Source organism: Anser anser, assembly GCF_964211835.1.
Source record: "Anser anser genome assembly, chromosome: 5".
Lineage (NCBI taxonomy): Eukaryota > Metazoa > Chordata > Aves > Anseriformes > Anatidae > Anser > Anser anser.
In genome coordinates this window covers 25305940-25319256 of record NC_139725.1, presented here as the reverse complement: position 1 = coordinate 25319256, position 13317 = coordinate 25305940, and the positions used below count along the sequence as shown (strand labels likewise).

Genomic DNA, 13317 nt, shown 5'->3' with positions numbered 1-13317 from the left:
CCAGATTTGTTTAACTTCTTGAGTGCCAAGTCAGATAACAATCATACAGATTGTTTCAGTGTGTCCCTCGTATCTATTAATATATATTAAATAAAATCTTATGTAGTTAAATAAAACAGGGGTAGTAGGAGTATACTGAAACACACACATTCTGCATATTCTCAGTATGTAGATAATTGTTACAGAAATTTTAAGGTTTGTATGCATGGAGAATGGATATCAGTATCTGGGTATTGAAGCATCAGAAGGAAAAAAGCAGCTGAAGAATGGCATGTATTCATAGCACCTAGACTAGAAGGTCAAGAACCTGGACACCCAGACAAGGAGGCAAAGGACAGTGAATAAATCCCAATGACTTGCCAAAGTGGGACAGGATGGTGAAAATAACCACAGCCAGGTTACAAACAGGCATATCCAAAAACAGTATATAGGATGAGAGTGTAAGTGAACAACTGAAATCACTTTGGATTTAAAATAAAACCAATTTCTACTCCTAGAAGGTCTTGCATTGCTGCTACAATATTGCAACATCATTTCCTACCAACTGTGCATATTTCATTCTTTAGCACCATAAAAGCAAATAATTGATTCCCCGTGTTGACAGGTTCTTTACAAGAACATTTAAAATTAATTACTCTGTTTTGTACTAATTGGGCTCTGAGACTGAATCTAGTATTTTTGGATTACACTCTGTGCTAACTCCCAGAATTATACAAGTGGATCCTCAGCTGGTATACATTCCTACAGCTTCATTAAAATCAAGAGAATTACAACAATCTACACCAGCTGTGGATCTACTACATTAATTTGTTATGGGGAACAAGCAGAACTCAGCTGCTTGCATTCTTGCCTCAGATCAGCCCAGAGGTTTCATGAAGAAAAAACTGCTAAGACTGAGTATACTTTAAGACAAAAGCAATATTTTAAAAATATAAGATACATATTCAGGTGATCTACAATCATTAAATGATTAACTAATTTCCTGAATAGCCTTTTGAGATTCATGTGGCAAATATTAAGTACTTTTTATATCCAGGAAATTGACACCTAGAAGGCTAAATCACTCACTTCTGGTCATATAACGTTTCCAAGCTTTCAAATATAGGCTGTCCAATCCCCATTTAACTGCAAGACGTGGTAGTCTTAATTGCATACTATTGAAGTGAACAGCGCTATTAAAGCTGTTGAGCATTTAAACTTTACTGCAAATAAATTTTGTCCTGTAGTGTTAAAATTTGGCTTATATATCGCAAACTAGGTCAGATATTATTTAGAACCACTGGTGATGAGGCTGATTTAATTTCTAATATCACTAACTATGAAGGAGAAATTGTTCTATAGGCAGTTATTTCTAGTTATCAAAAAATACATTTCAAGAACAGATCTGCAGTTACTGGGGCCTTAAAAAGTGCTTAAGCTTGTAAATGCTTCTAACTTCTCTTTCATTACTCTATACAGAATCGTGTAAACAATTATGATTTTTTTTAGCAACACGATATCTATCTGAATTCAACAACAGTGAGGGAGAGGTGATTGGGTTTGTCCTCTACCCAAAGAGAGAATTATAGTTATTAAATCCTGCGTTATGATGGTTTTGTCATCCTGACATCCTTACGATGTCTGTCATTCTTACGAGGTCTGTCATTCTGTCATCCATATGATGGTTTTGACATCCTGATCTCCAAATTGGAGAGATATGGATTTGAAGGGTGGACCATTCAGTGGATAAGGAACTGGCTTGACAGTCACACCCAGAGGGTGTTGGTCAATGGTTTGATATCCAGGTGGAGGCCGGTGATGAGTGGTATCCTTCAGCGGTCTGTCCTGGTACCAGTACTGTTTAATATCTTTATCAACAACATAGACAATGGGATCAAGTGCACCCTCAGCAAGTTGGCAGATGACACCAAGCTGAGTGGTACGGTTGATACAACAGAAGGAAGGGAAGCCATCCAAAGAGACTTGGACAAGCTTGAGAGTTGGAACCACGTGAGCCTAATAAGGTTCAACAAGTGCAAGTGCAAGGTGCTGTACCTGAGTCGGGGCAATCCCCGACATGAGTACAGACTGGGAGAAGAACTCATTTAGGGCAGCCCTGCAGAGACGGACTTGGGGGTTCTGGCGGACAAAAAGCTTGACATAAGCCAGCAGTGTGTGCTTGCAGCCCAGAAGGCCAACTGCGTCCTGGGCTGCATCAACAGAGGAGTGGCCAGCAGGGCAAGGGGGGGATTGTACCCTTGTGAGACCCCACCTGGAGTACTGTGTCCAGGTCTGGGGTGCCCAGCACAAGAAGGATGTTGATCTGTTAGAATAGGTCCAGGGGAGAGCCACAAAGTTGATCATAGGGCTGGAGCACCTCTCCTGTCAAGACAGGCTGAGGGAGCTGGGGCTGTTCAGCCTGAAAAAGAGAAGGCTCCAGGGTGACTTTATTGTGGCCTTTCAACACTTTAAGGGGGCTTATAAAACAGATGGAGAGTGACTTTTTGATCATCCAGATGACAGGACAAAGGGGCATGGTTTTAAACTAAAAGAGGGGAGGCTTTGGTTAGAGGTCAGGCGGAAATTCTTCACTCATAGAGTGGTGAAGCACTGTAACAGGTTGCCCAGAGAAGCTGTGTATGTCCCATTCCTGCAGGTGTTCAAGGCCAGACTGGACAATGCCCTGAGCAACCTGATCTGTTGGGTGGCATCCCTGCCCATGGCAGGGGGGTTGGAACTAGGTGTTCTTTGAAGTCCTTTCCAACCCAGGCCATTCTAAGACTTGATGATTCTATGATCTTTAAGGTCCCTTATAACCCAAGGCATTCTATGATTCTATGATTCCATTTCCTGAAGTGTATAAAAAGAAACTTAAAAATCATGTGTGAAGCAATCTGTCCATGAGGAAAACTTTTTCACAGTGTCATTAGGCTAAGATATATATATATATTTTTTTTTTTTTCCCTGAAACTTGTATCTTTATGTCATTTCCCAAAGTCATTTTTATTTATTTATGTATTTATTGGCTGGATATTGCTGCTTTGCAGATAAATATTCAGTCATTTCTAGATAAATATCCAATAATTTACTGAGTTCTGCTCAGTGATGTACCACAGTAAGAAATCAGCAAAGATAAATGCTCATTGTGTGGAACTTTTTTTCATACTATATCAGGACACTTCTTGGTATCCATTTATAATTACTCTATTAAGATGCTGTCAGGGCTCAGGACCCCACTACTCCAGGCACTGTACAAAAATGTCGATCCCCTCTTCTGTGAAGAGGAGTTGTGCAGTACTGCAGCACCATTCGGTCCTGCTATCTGAGTATGGGAGCTGTGTGAGTGGGAGCAACAGTGGCAGAACTGTGGAAACCCAGCCATATTTACTCTAAAGGTAAATATGTACCTGTGACTAGGAATGCTCTGTCCCAAAGCCGCTACGGTCTAAGCAGAGAGTTGGAGAAAGCAGATGGATTCAGATAAAGGGGAGTAGAGCAGAACAGTGCCCGTCAGCATAATAATCAGCAGTCTGAGCACAGTATCAGCCTCATCCATATTCTTGCGTTTTATTAATTATTAACTGACTTTTACGGTGAATCTCTTATTCTCTGCTGTACCATCTGCATGTTCCTTTCTGAAATAAAAAGCTTCTGCTTTTTTCTGGCTGTTCTGGCATTTGTCTGCAGACCTGAGGTCAGCCACAGCCCAGCAGCTGCAGCTGTGGGCCTAGGCCCCTCTGGCACCCCCAGTTTCTCCAGCTGCGTTCTTCCACCCATATCTCCTGAATTTCCTTGGTCCCTCTTTCAGAAGAAAGGCAAAACTCTGCGGAACTATTAGTGCTCTGCGCAAAAGTTACTGGGTATCTTTTTGGAAAGTCTTCTTCCTTTCCCAGTGTCGCTTCCCAACGTCCTACACCTCAGGCTTTGGCCTTGTTGTAATTCCACCAGCGGGGTTCCGTCGAACAGCCTGCGGCCACTGGGAGTCGGTTATTTTGTGATGCTTCAGCATAAAACGTGTCCTGCTTGTGGGGAACAACGTGTGTCATCAGGAACGCAGAACTCGTCACCCCACCAGCAGGGTTTCGGCGCGGCTGGGCGAGGACAAAACCCTCGCCCGCGGGAAGGGGCCCCGTGCCCGGCCCGGCCTCAAACCCCCTCGCCCCCTTGGGGTGCCCGGCGCCGGGGAGCCGCAGGAGGCGGCCGGCCAGGCCGGGTTTCGCGGGGGAACGGAAAGCCGCGGCCCGGGTTTCCCGGCGTCCCGGCGGACGGGAGCCATCCGGGCGGAAGCGTTTAGGCGAGGGCCGCCGCGGGCAGGCTGAGGAAGGCGGCGGTGCGGTGACTGCTTCTTCAGGTCGCTCCCTCCCCTGCGCCTTCCCCTCGGCCGGCATGCGAGCCCGGCGACCCGGGCCGGCCGGCGGCGCGGTGTGGCAGGGCAGGGCAGGGCAGGGCAGGGCAGGGCAGGGCAGGGCCGCCGGGCGGTGCCGCTGCCGGTACCGGTACCGCGCCCCCGGTAGGCGGGGGGCTGCTGGGGGCCGGGCCGGCGCGGCCCTTTAGCAGGGATCCCGTGTGCTGCCGTGGGGCAGCTGCCGGCCGCCGTTCGCTGTCTGCTTTCTGTAGGAGCCGCTTCGCTGGTTGCTTTTAACTGTATTTAGGAGACTTGTGTGAGCGGGGGGAGGAAGCTGTTGTGGCGTTTTGGGGTGGAAAGGGTCTGTGCCAGGTCCCAAGCCCCTTCTGCAGAACTTATTTTTGCTGTTAAACTAGCCCCGCTTCCCCCTCATCTGTGCTTTGGTTTCAGAGAATGATTTGAAAAAATACGTGGAGAATGGAGGGGGGGAGATGAGATGTGCTAGCCTCGAGGAGCTGTAATGCGTGATGTTGATTTCTGTATAAAGGTGACGATTACAGTGCTGGTAAACTGTGTGCCCCCAACACTGCAACCTAATTTTTCTGTAGGGAAGACTGGTGGGGAAATCCAGTGAGCAGTGCGCCTGTCTCAGTGCTCAGATGCTTGTTTCTCTTGCATGCTATGTGTCTGGTAGGTCAGCAGCTACATTTTTCACCTGTCTGTTTTTTACCTTTCTTCATACGTTTATTGTTAGAATTAAATTTTGTAATTGTCAGGAAGGCTACAGCCACTAGCTTTTCTGGAGGGTCTGGAGGACACACTAACAGTGCAGAACAATCCTTTAGTGGCAAATTGAAAACACTGAATTTTCAACTTGTAGGTGGTTTGTTTTGAATTATATTAATGAGCCATAGGAAAACAAGCCAGGATATTAATTTTTCATTTATTCCCATGCATCAAAGCAGGGTCTGCTACATGAGTGAGGGAACTGAGAGATCTTTATACAGCCTTTTTGGAAGACCTCCACTGCTGGAGGTAGGACAGTCTTCCCACACAACCTACTTGAAAGCTTATTAAGAAAAATTGTGTAACTTTAAGGATAACATACTTGAACCCTCTCTCCAATAATTTGAATTTCTAGTCACAGCTATAAACGTCTTTGGGAGCGACTTCATTTTTGTTTTCAGCTTTTATGTTTGTTTGGTGCTTGTTTTGCTTTTTAATCAGTTGTTGTCTTTAACTTAAACATTCCCAGTTATTTTAATGTTTATATTATGCATTTAAGCTCTGATCATTCTCGATCCTGTTCTCTGGACTCATTCCAATTAGTTTATGTACTTGACTCAGTTTGAAGGGCAGTACTCAAAACAGGATAGCGTACTCCAGCTGAATTCTAAGCAGTAGCATGGGAGACTTACGTGCCCTTCAAGCTTTATTTCCGTTTATACATACTGGTATAATAGCATGTTATTGGCATATCCAGCTTCTGTTCCAACTTAGTCTCCAGGTTTCTTCTGTACAACTGTTACTTACTGAGTTGTTCCCCTTCCAGTTGATTATTCCTTGTAAATAGAAAATCTTGTGTTTCCTTTTCTTAAAGTGCACTTCCTGGTTTTTTTTGTTTTCTTTTTCCCTGAATCTTCTCTGATTAGTAAAGGCAAGATTAGAATTCAGATTTTTTTTCCATTGTGTTTTCAGCTTGTTGCAGCTTGCTGTCATCTGGAAGGTTAATAAACATAATATGTACTTTAGTAATACTTGACATAAGAAGGTCTGTGAACCTTCAGTTGCCTACATCTTCATCCTGTTTTTCTGCATGACCTTGCAACCAAGATGAAAAGTAGCGTCAATTTAGTATTAAATTGGGCCCAGTCCATAAATTAAATCTGTATCTATTAAATCTAAACTCTAATTAGGACGAGCCTATGTACTTCTAGGGCTGGCAGAAGAGAATATTCTGAGCTTGCCTTTTGTTCTTTGATCTGTAGCAGCAGTATGTTTATTCCTTAGATGTGCAAGGCACAGATCACCCTGAAATAGGTACACAGAAATGTCCTTATTTAATAGGATTTGAAAATATATTTGGGCTGCACAGTAATGCCCATCTTAACACCTTTCTCCTTCTTTTGCATTGCCTAAGTTTCCCTCATTTGAGCCTTCAGTCTTTCATTGGCAGAAGACCACAGTAAGAAGCTCTGCTCTGCTTTTGACACCTTGTACTACAGAACACTTTTCCTCATTCATCAGGTAGAATCTTTAATACATTTATAAGCTAAATACAAGATCCCTTGTGTAATATGCCACAGCTGTCTCTCACTTTGGACTTTTTTCTTTGCATGTCACTGTACTGCTTGAGTACTTTCCTGATGTGTAAATTAGATCTGTATGACAGCATGTTAGCTAAAATTCATCAGTCTTTACAGTTCTTTCTCAGGAGGTTTTCTTTCCCTGCTAATGGAGTCTGCCTTGAACCACAGTTGTACAGGAATTTCCAGCACAGCAGAGAAATACACTGCTTTTCTAAGCCTACCTGTCTGTAGCTTCACTGTAGCACAAACTAGAAAGCATTTGGTGTTACATACTCACTGCAACCTCCCTACCTTCACCTGACATGACAACTGGGAGGAAAAAGGGGTCTCCTAAGAGTGTTGTATGGTATCGTGCATCTTCAAAAGACTGCAACTGAGTAGCTGTTAAAATCGTATAGGAAGAGTATAGGAAAGGAAAAGTTGACTTTCTCAGCTGCTCTGCGGTGTTGGCAAGTCCTATCAAAGGAGTGAGATTACATAATTCCTCAATGCAATGACAACTGCATTGAAGGCATACATCCAAATGTTATTAATAAGGCCCACGATTATATAGGATCATATTGATGAGGGATGGAAGGATCCTACCAGATGACCAGGTTTCTTTCTATTAAGTGTAAGAAAAACTTTGATTTACCAGATATTTTCAGTCTTTTGTGCACATCTTGAATCTCATCATAACTTGCTTTACACTGCAGTAGGCTTTTATTCTTTGGAATTACATTAAATGGACTTTTCAGGTATTTCTGAATTTTTAAAAACTAGGGGTGTAGCCTCTTTGGGAAGAAGCAGTGCTTTTAGAGACACTGAAAAAATGATTTATCTTTTTTTTATTCTGCTGGTATATAGAAAGAATACATGATTTGTGACTTGTATCAAAATACCACTTATGAGTTTGTAGTAGCAAAATTATAGTTAACAAAAATGTATTCTGCCACAGAGTTGTCACATGTTTTAGCTATTATGCTACTGCTTCAAAGTTTGCTCCCTACATCACTCTCCCTTTTTATATTAGGGAATATAGGTAATAACGCTAAGGTATTTTCATGCTGTTATTCATCCTGCTCTTGCGGACTGAAATATGTCGTCTGCCTTAGATGCTGCAATTTAGGATGGATGTGACCAATTGAAATTAGTCCAGAGATGATTAAAAAGACCAATCTTTTATTTCTTTAAAAAAGTAAGCATAAAAACAACACTTAGAAAAAAACAAGGCTGTTCTATTTAAAAAAAAAAAAAGGACAGAAAGAAGACTGTGAATACACGGTTGTCACAAAGAACAACCTTTAGTTGTTTTCCGCGTTCAGTGGGGTGAAGGACAAGAGAAATAACTTTGTAGTAAAGCGGGGCTCAGCTGAGCACAAGGAGAAGCTTAGTGAGAAGGGCAAGCATTGGAGAGGGAACCCTGCTGAGGCTAAAGAACCCCCTTAGTGGAAGTGCTTAAGACCCTGTTGGAGGTTGTCTCTCATATGAGTTCCTGTGAATATTTTAATAAAGATGCAAGTAATTGAGTGCATGAGAAGTTATTTTTTGTTTGCAAATCATTGTTGTTCAGCTGAGACACAGTAGGTTGCCCAAGTGTTGAAAATTTGAGGAAACTCAAAATTGACTGTTTTCATGATTTTGATTTATACTAATACATTCACTGATGATTTAAGATAATGCTTATATTTATGATGACAAAAGAGCATATGCATGGATAAGTATCACAACTCAGGCACTCTAGCTTGGTTGTGATACAGTGAATGTAGCCTGCGTTCCATCCTCATTCTGGTGATAGCTTATGGTTCTACTCTGCTACGCTTGGTGGCTGGCTCTGATGTTTGCCATTCTGAGATAAAGCAAAAACGATTACTGTTTGTTTTGCATTCAGTTGACAAAACAAAGCACACAAGTGTGAATAGTAACTGTGTTTTGTTTAGTTTCAATATGTTCTTAATATTCATTTCCCACAAACATGGCATTCATTTAATTTTTATTTTGAAGTGCAAGAATCCCTAGCTCCTACCTCTTTCTGTTATCTTTATAAAACTGCATGTGGGATTTAGAAGTAGTGTTGTAGGGGAGAAATTTATTACAATATGTTTTTTGTTCTTTTTTTTTAAAGAATATCCTTTATTTGTAAATAGCCTAAACATCATAAGGTAGTTAAACTGTATATGACCTAGAAATAAGTGGCAGGATTGAGTAATACCTGCATTACAGCACAAATGACTTGACTACTTTTCAGATGAAGCAAGTTTCAGTTTTTCCATGTAACGGTTTTTCCATCATGTAACAGAACAAGTAAATACTCTGCTACGAGGAAAGCATTTTAAGCTAAATTAAGTCAGGAGTATTCTAATTCAGATGCTTTTGGTCTCTTATGTAGAAAACAAGGGACAAACTTGAGCAATTATGGCTAAAGTAATACTCTTTTTCTTATTTTAGGGACCTGTGGGATTTAAGAATATCTCTCCTCTAAGAAAATTTGCTGCTTCTACAGCCTTCCATCTTAGTGGGCAATTGATGATTTCACTTGAAATACTTATCTGAAGAAATTAACAGTAGGCAAGGTGTAATTGCTTTTTTAAAATGTTAAAAGTACAGCAGTGTGTGACAGCTAACAGGATACCCAAGAAAAAGCCATATATTTGTGACACTTGCTATAAACAGTTTGAAACTCCATCGAAATTAGCTAGGCATTATCTGATACATACTGGTCAAAAGCCATTTGAATGTCACGTGTGCCATAAAATGTTTAGGCAGTTAGTCCATCTGGAGAGGCATCAATTAACCCATAACCTGCCTTTTAAGTGTATTGTTTGTCACAGAAACTTCAAAAACTTAATTACTTTCTTGAAGCATCAGCAGCTTCACAATGCAAATTATCAGAATGATATCAAGCAAGCAGAAAAATCTGTGGATTCCGAGCAAGACAGGGTCGTTTGCGGCATATTTCGATGTTCTGTGTGCTGGAAGTCTTTTACAACTGAAGAGAGGTGGATGCTGCATCAGTGCTTCAAGGCAGATCATCTGCATGGTACCAGAAGGAGAAAGAAAACTCATGCTTGTGAATCGTGTAACAAGACATTTCCTTCAAGATCTAAGCTAGAAAGACACTTCCTTATTCACACTGGCCAGAAACCTTTTAAGTGTTCTTCATGTGGTAAATCTTTCAGACAGTCAACCCATTTGAAAATCCATCAGCTCACACACACAGAAGAAAGGCCTTTTCAGTGCTGCTTTTGTCAGAAGGGGTTTAAAATACAGAGCAAACTCATGAAGCACAAACAGCTCCATGCCAGAAATAAGACTGTCCCCAGTATCAAATACAAAGGAAAGACTCCTAAATATCTCAGACCACAGAAACTGTTGGAAGGAAAGATGGATAGTTTTGAGAATGACCCTTACAAGTCCCAGGAGAATGACCCACGTGATGTTCGTTCAATTTGTATTGTACCCTTTCAGTGTCCAATGTGCAACCAGTGTTTTGAAACAGAGCAGGTTCTAAAATTGCACAATTGTTACCTGAGAGATGGCAAAAGTTCAAATAACTGCACAACAGCTTTCAGCCATGCAGTCAGCATGAAAAATAGGATCCTGATGAAGCTGAAGCATACTGGAGGAAAGGCATCAGATTTTTCTGTGACTGGCAGGAAAAAAATGAAATCAGGTTACTTTAAAAGTCCTGACCTGGTTGCAGTTAGAGATCAGCGTTCTGATAAGAATGCTTCCACTAAATTTTTCAAGGACTGCTGTAGCAAGCTTGACATGCACAAAGCAGTTAGTAATCGGACGAAAAGAATGTTTGCCATGCCATTATCTTGGCAAGAGCACCTACAACCTCTCGAAGTAGGAATTAATTTAAAAGGTATGCTTGCCGGTGAGCACATGTTAAACATCGATGATTCAGTGCATAATAAGGATGATGCTTTTTATGGTTCATCAGATGATGGCCTCTTTGATAATCCAGAAGTACTTCGCTGTGCTTTTTCAGCTCCTACTAAAAATATACATAACAGACACAAAGTGTGTAAATGTGACAGATGTGAAAAAATCTTTCCATCTTCATCCAAACTTCAAAGACATTATCTTATACACACGGGACAGAAGCCCTTTGGCTGTAATGTTTGTGGGAAGACATTTAGACAGTCAGCTCACTTAAAAAGACATCAGCTCACCCATACTGAAAAGAACCCCTATAAAAGCTCTGTTTGCCAGGTAGAATTTGAAAATCTGAACAAACTTTTCAATCATCGGGGAGATCACATTGAATTTAAGTCTTCGCAGCCTGTGGGTTATTCGGGTTATTCTCAAACACCTTCACAGGCAGCTGGCTTTCAAGATTTTGAGCTGATTCAGTCAAACCAAGCAGCTGAAATCAAAGTTGAAATTGAGTCAGGGGACTTTGTTCTCGACACCAGCAGGAGAAGCACACAGCCTTATTTGTGTAGTAAATTGTTGGAAACAGAGCAAAGCTGTTACAGTTATTGGCATGATTTTTCTGACGGGATTGAAAAAAGTCATGTTAAGAAAGTGTATCAGTGCAGTATCTGCTTTAAAACTTTCAAATCGCCTTCTAAGCTTGAAAGACATTACCTAATGCATGCTGGACAGAAGCCATTTGAATGTTCAGTTTGTGGTAAAAATTTCAGACAGTCCCCACATTTGAAGAGACACCACCTTACTCACTTTAAAGAGAGATTAAAGCTGAGTTCCACTGAGCAACATCAAGGGAACATATTGTTTTCATTGAAACTGGATGCTGTCCCGTGAAACTATACATTAACATTTTTGGTTGCATAATTATTAAAAGGCTTATATTACACTGAATAATTGACTGAAAGGATTATCTTTTTGTGTTATGGAGAAGACCTGATGAAGAGTTAATTTGCTGTCTTCAGAACTGTCTACTTGATTATAATATGTGATGACAGTGAGAAGATGGTTAAAAAAAAAACAAAACAAAGCAAAAAAGCAATAAAAAAGCTACTTTGCATTTCTTTTCTTTAAATGTATTTATAAATTTACATTCTTACACTGTTGATGGTGTTGCAGCAATCTGCAGAGCTCCCTACCTTTTCCTGTATAGTATTATATGACAGTACGCTGCCCAACGATAACTATCCAAAAGTAAAGATGAACAAGGTAATTTCCAGAATACAGGAAATGGTCCCTTTACTTCCTTCTAGCTCCCTGTACGTTGCAAACAAATATGCAAGTGTTGCATGTGCTTGCTGTATTTAGTTCATGCTTTAAAAACAAAAAACAGTTAAATTTAGATGAAGAAGATGCAAAAAAAAAGAACAAATTTGTGGAAGAGGGAAAGAATGTTTAATGAGAAAAACTTGATTAGCGTTATAGAACAGTTAATAAAGAGAAAAATGAACTGGATAATGCTTGGAGATCTGTGGGTGAGGAATTACATTTTTAACTTATTTATGGTAAAATATGAGTAGACAATGCTAAAGTAGCAGGGTTGATAATCATTTAATCCTTTTTACCACTTCATTGTTTCCACTTCTTGCAATATCTCTTGCTTTTTCAACTTTTTTTTTTTTTCTTGTCAATTCATGCTATACTGAATTTTCTACAGGAAAAGAAGGCAAGAAATTATCATTAATATTTATTACACATGCAGTTACTATCTGTTCCTTCTGACATGCGTATTGCACCAGTAAAAGAAGTGTTCTCTAAGTTGTGATAATAACTCAGACAAGCAGTTTTGTTGGGAAATCATGTTCTTGTTACATTAGAGACTGAAAATGACTTTTAGCTCAAATTCTGGTTTTGTGTTAATAGAGTCTGTAGTTTTTACTTCTGGTAAGTAGAGAGCTTTGCCCATTGTACGTGTGGGGCTGGCAAAAAGTGTAAGTGCAGTGGAGCTTTATTCATCAAGAACAAGAATGAAGTTTGTTTGTTTTTCCTCTGAAGAAACTACCTTTTACGGTATTTTCCTTTGTTACACAGCTTCTGAATAGTTGAAACATGATTTTTTTTATACTATATCTAAATTAATATAACTGTAAGATACACGGCATTCTTTTCACTATTTAAATAGATACGTATTTATTTAAGTAAACTTTTTGATTTTTTTTATTTCTTGAAGCAACTTATGTAGGTCTTGCTGTGGCATAAGCTTTATAGTAGTTGGTATAAATGAAGGATGAAGGGAGTTTTTATTTTATTTTTGTGTGTTATTCTTTCCTATTTTGAGAGAGAATACAACTAAGAAAGATACTCAAACATTTAGTTACTATGATTTTTGTATGACAGGCTAATTCAGTGTCTTAAGAATGACTATAGTTATATATTGAGATTTTTTTCTCCCCATGTGAATTGTTTCATATTGAAAGAGAATACTGTATAAAATGTTTTGAAAGCGTATTGTAGAGCTCTTGAAATACATGTAATAAACTATTTTATTTATATTGCACTTTTGTTGTATACTTTATGTGCAAACTAGAGTATTGAAATTATAATATTCAGTATGCAGAGAAGTCTAAAACTAGGAATCAAAATAGCACTTTGTGTGTTAGAATAAATAGGCTTCGTTTCTTTCTTCCCTTTTTTTTTTTTTTTGCCATAGAAGTAAAGTATAAACACGTTTAAAGAGAGTAAGATCTGGTTTTAAGAAGTGAAGTCAGTCATTTTATAAAATTTGAGTGTAATGTTTTGAGAACAATAAGCTTGGTATATTTTGAA

At 39.8% G+C, this 13317-nt stretch overlaps 1 protein-coding gene across 16 annotated transcripts; it reads left to right on the top strand.

The window, feature by feature from the left end:
* Positions 1-2741: 2741 nt before the first annotated feature.
* On the top strand, positions 2742-13048 carry ZNF770 (zinc finger protein 770). Of its 16 annotated transcripts, none has more exons than XM_083839645.1 (5): positions 2742-4330; positions 4933-5014; positions 5290-5359; positions 6465-6571; positions 9061-13048. In XM_083839645.1, exon 5 carries the CDS (start codon positions 9205-9207, stop codon positions 11386-11388), a length of 2184 nt encoding a protein of 727 aa, XP_083695771.1. In that variant the 5' UTR covers positions 2742-4330; positions 4933-5014; positions 5290-5359; positions 6465-6571; positions 9061-9204; the 3' UTR covers positions 11389-13048. The 16 variants fall into 16 exon arrangements, with proteins under 16 accessions (XP_083695771.1, XP_083695770.1, XP_083695772.1 ...); XM_083839644.1 differs by having other exon boundaries at positions 5287-5359; XM_083839651.1 differs by lacking the exon at positions 2742-4330 and adding an exon at positions 4415-4592.
* The last annotated feature ends 269 nt before the right edge of the window (positions 13049-13317 follow it).

What these genes read in the sequence shown, in the direction of transcription:
- ZNF770 (XM_083839646.1), top strand. Translation starts at nt 9,205, where the DNA reads ATGTTAAAAGTACAGCAGTGTGTGACAGCTAACAGGATACCCAAGAAA.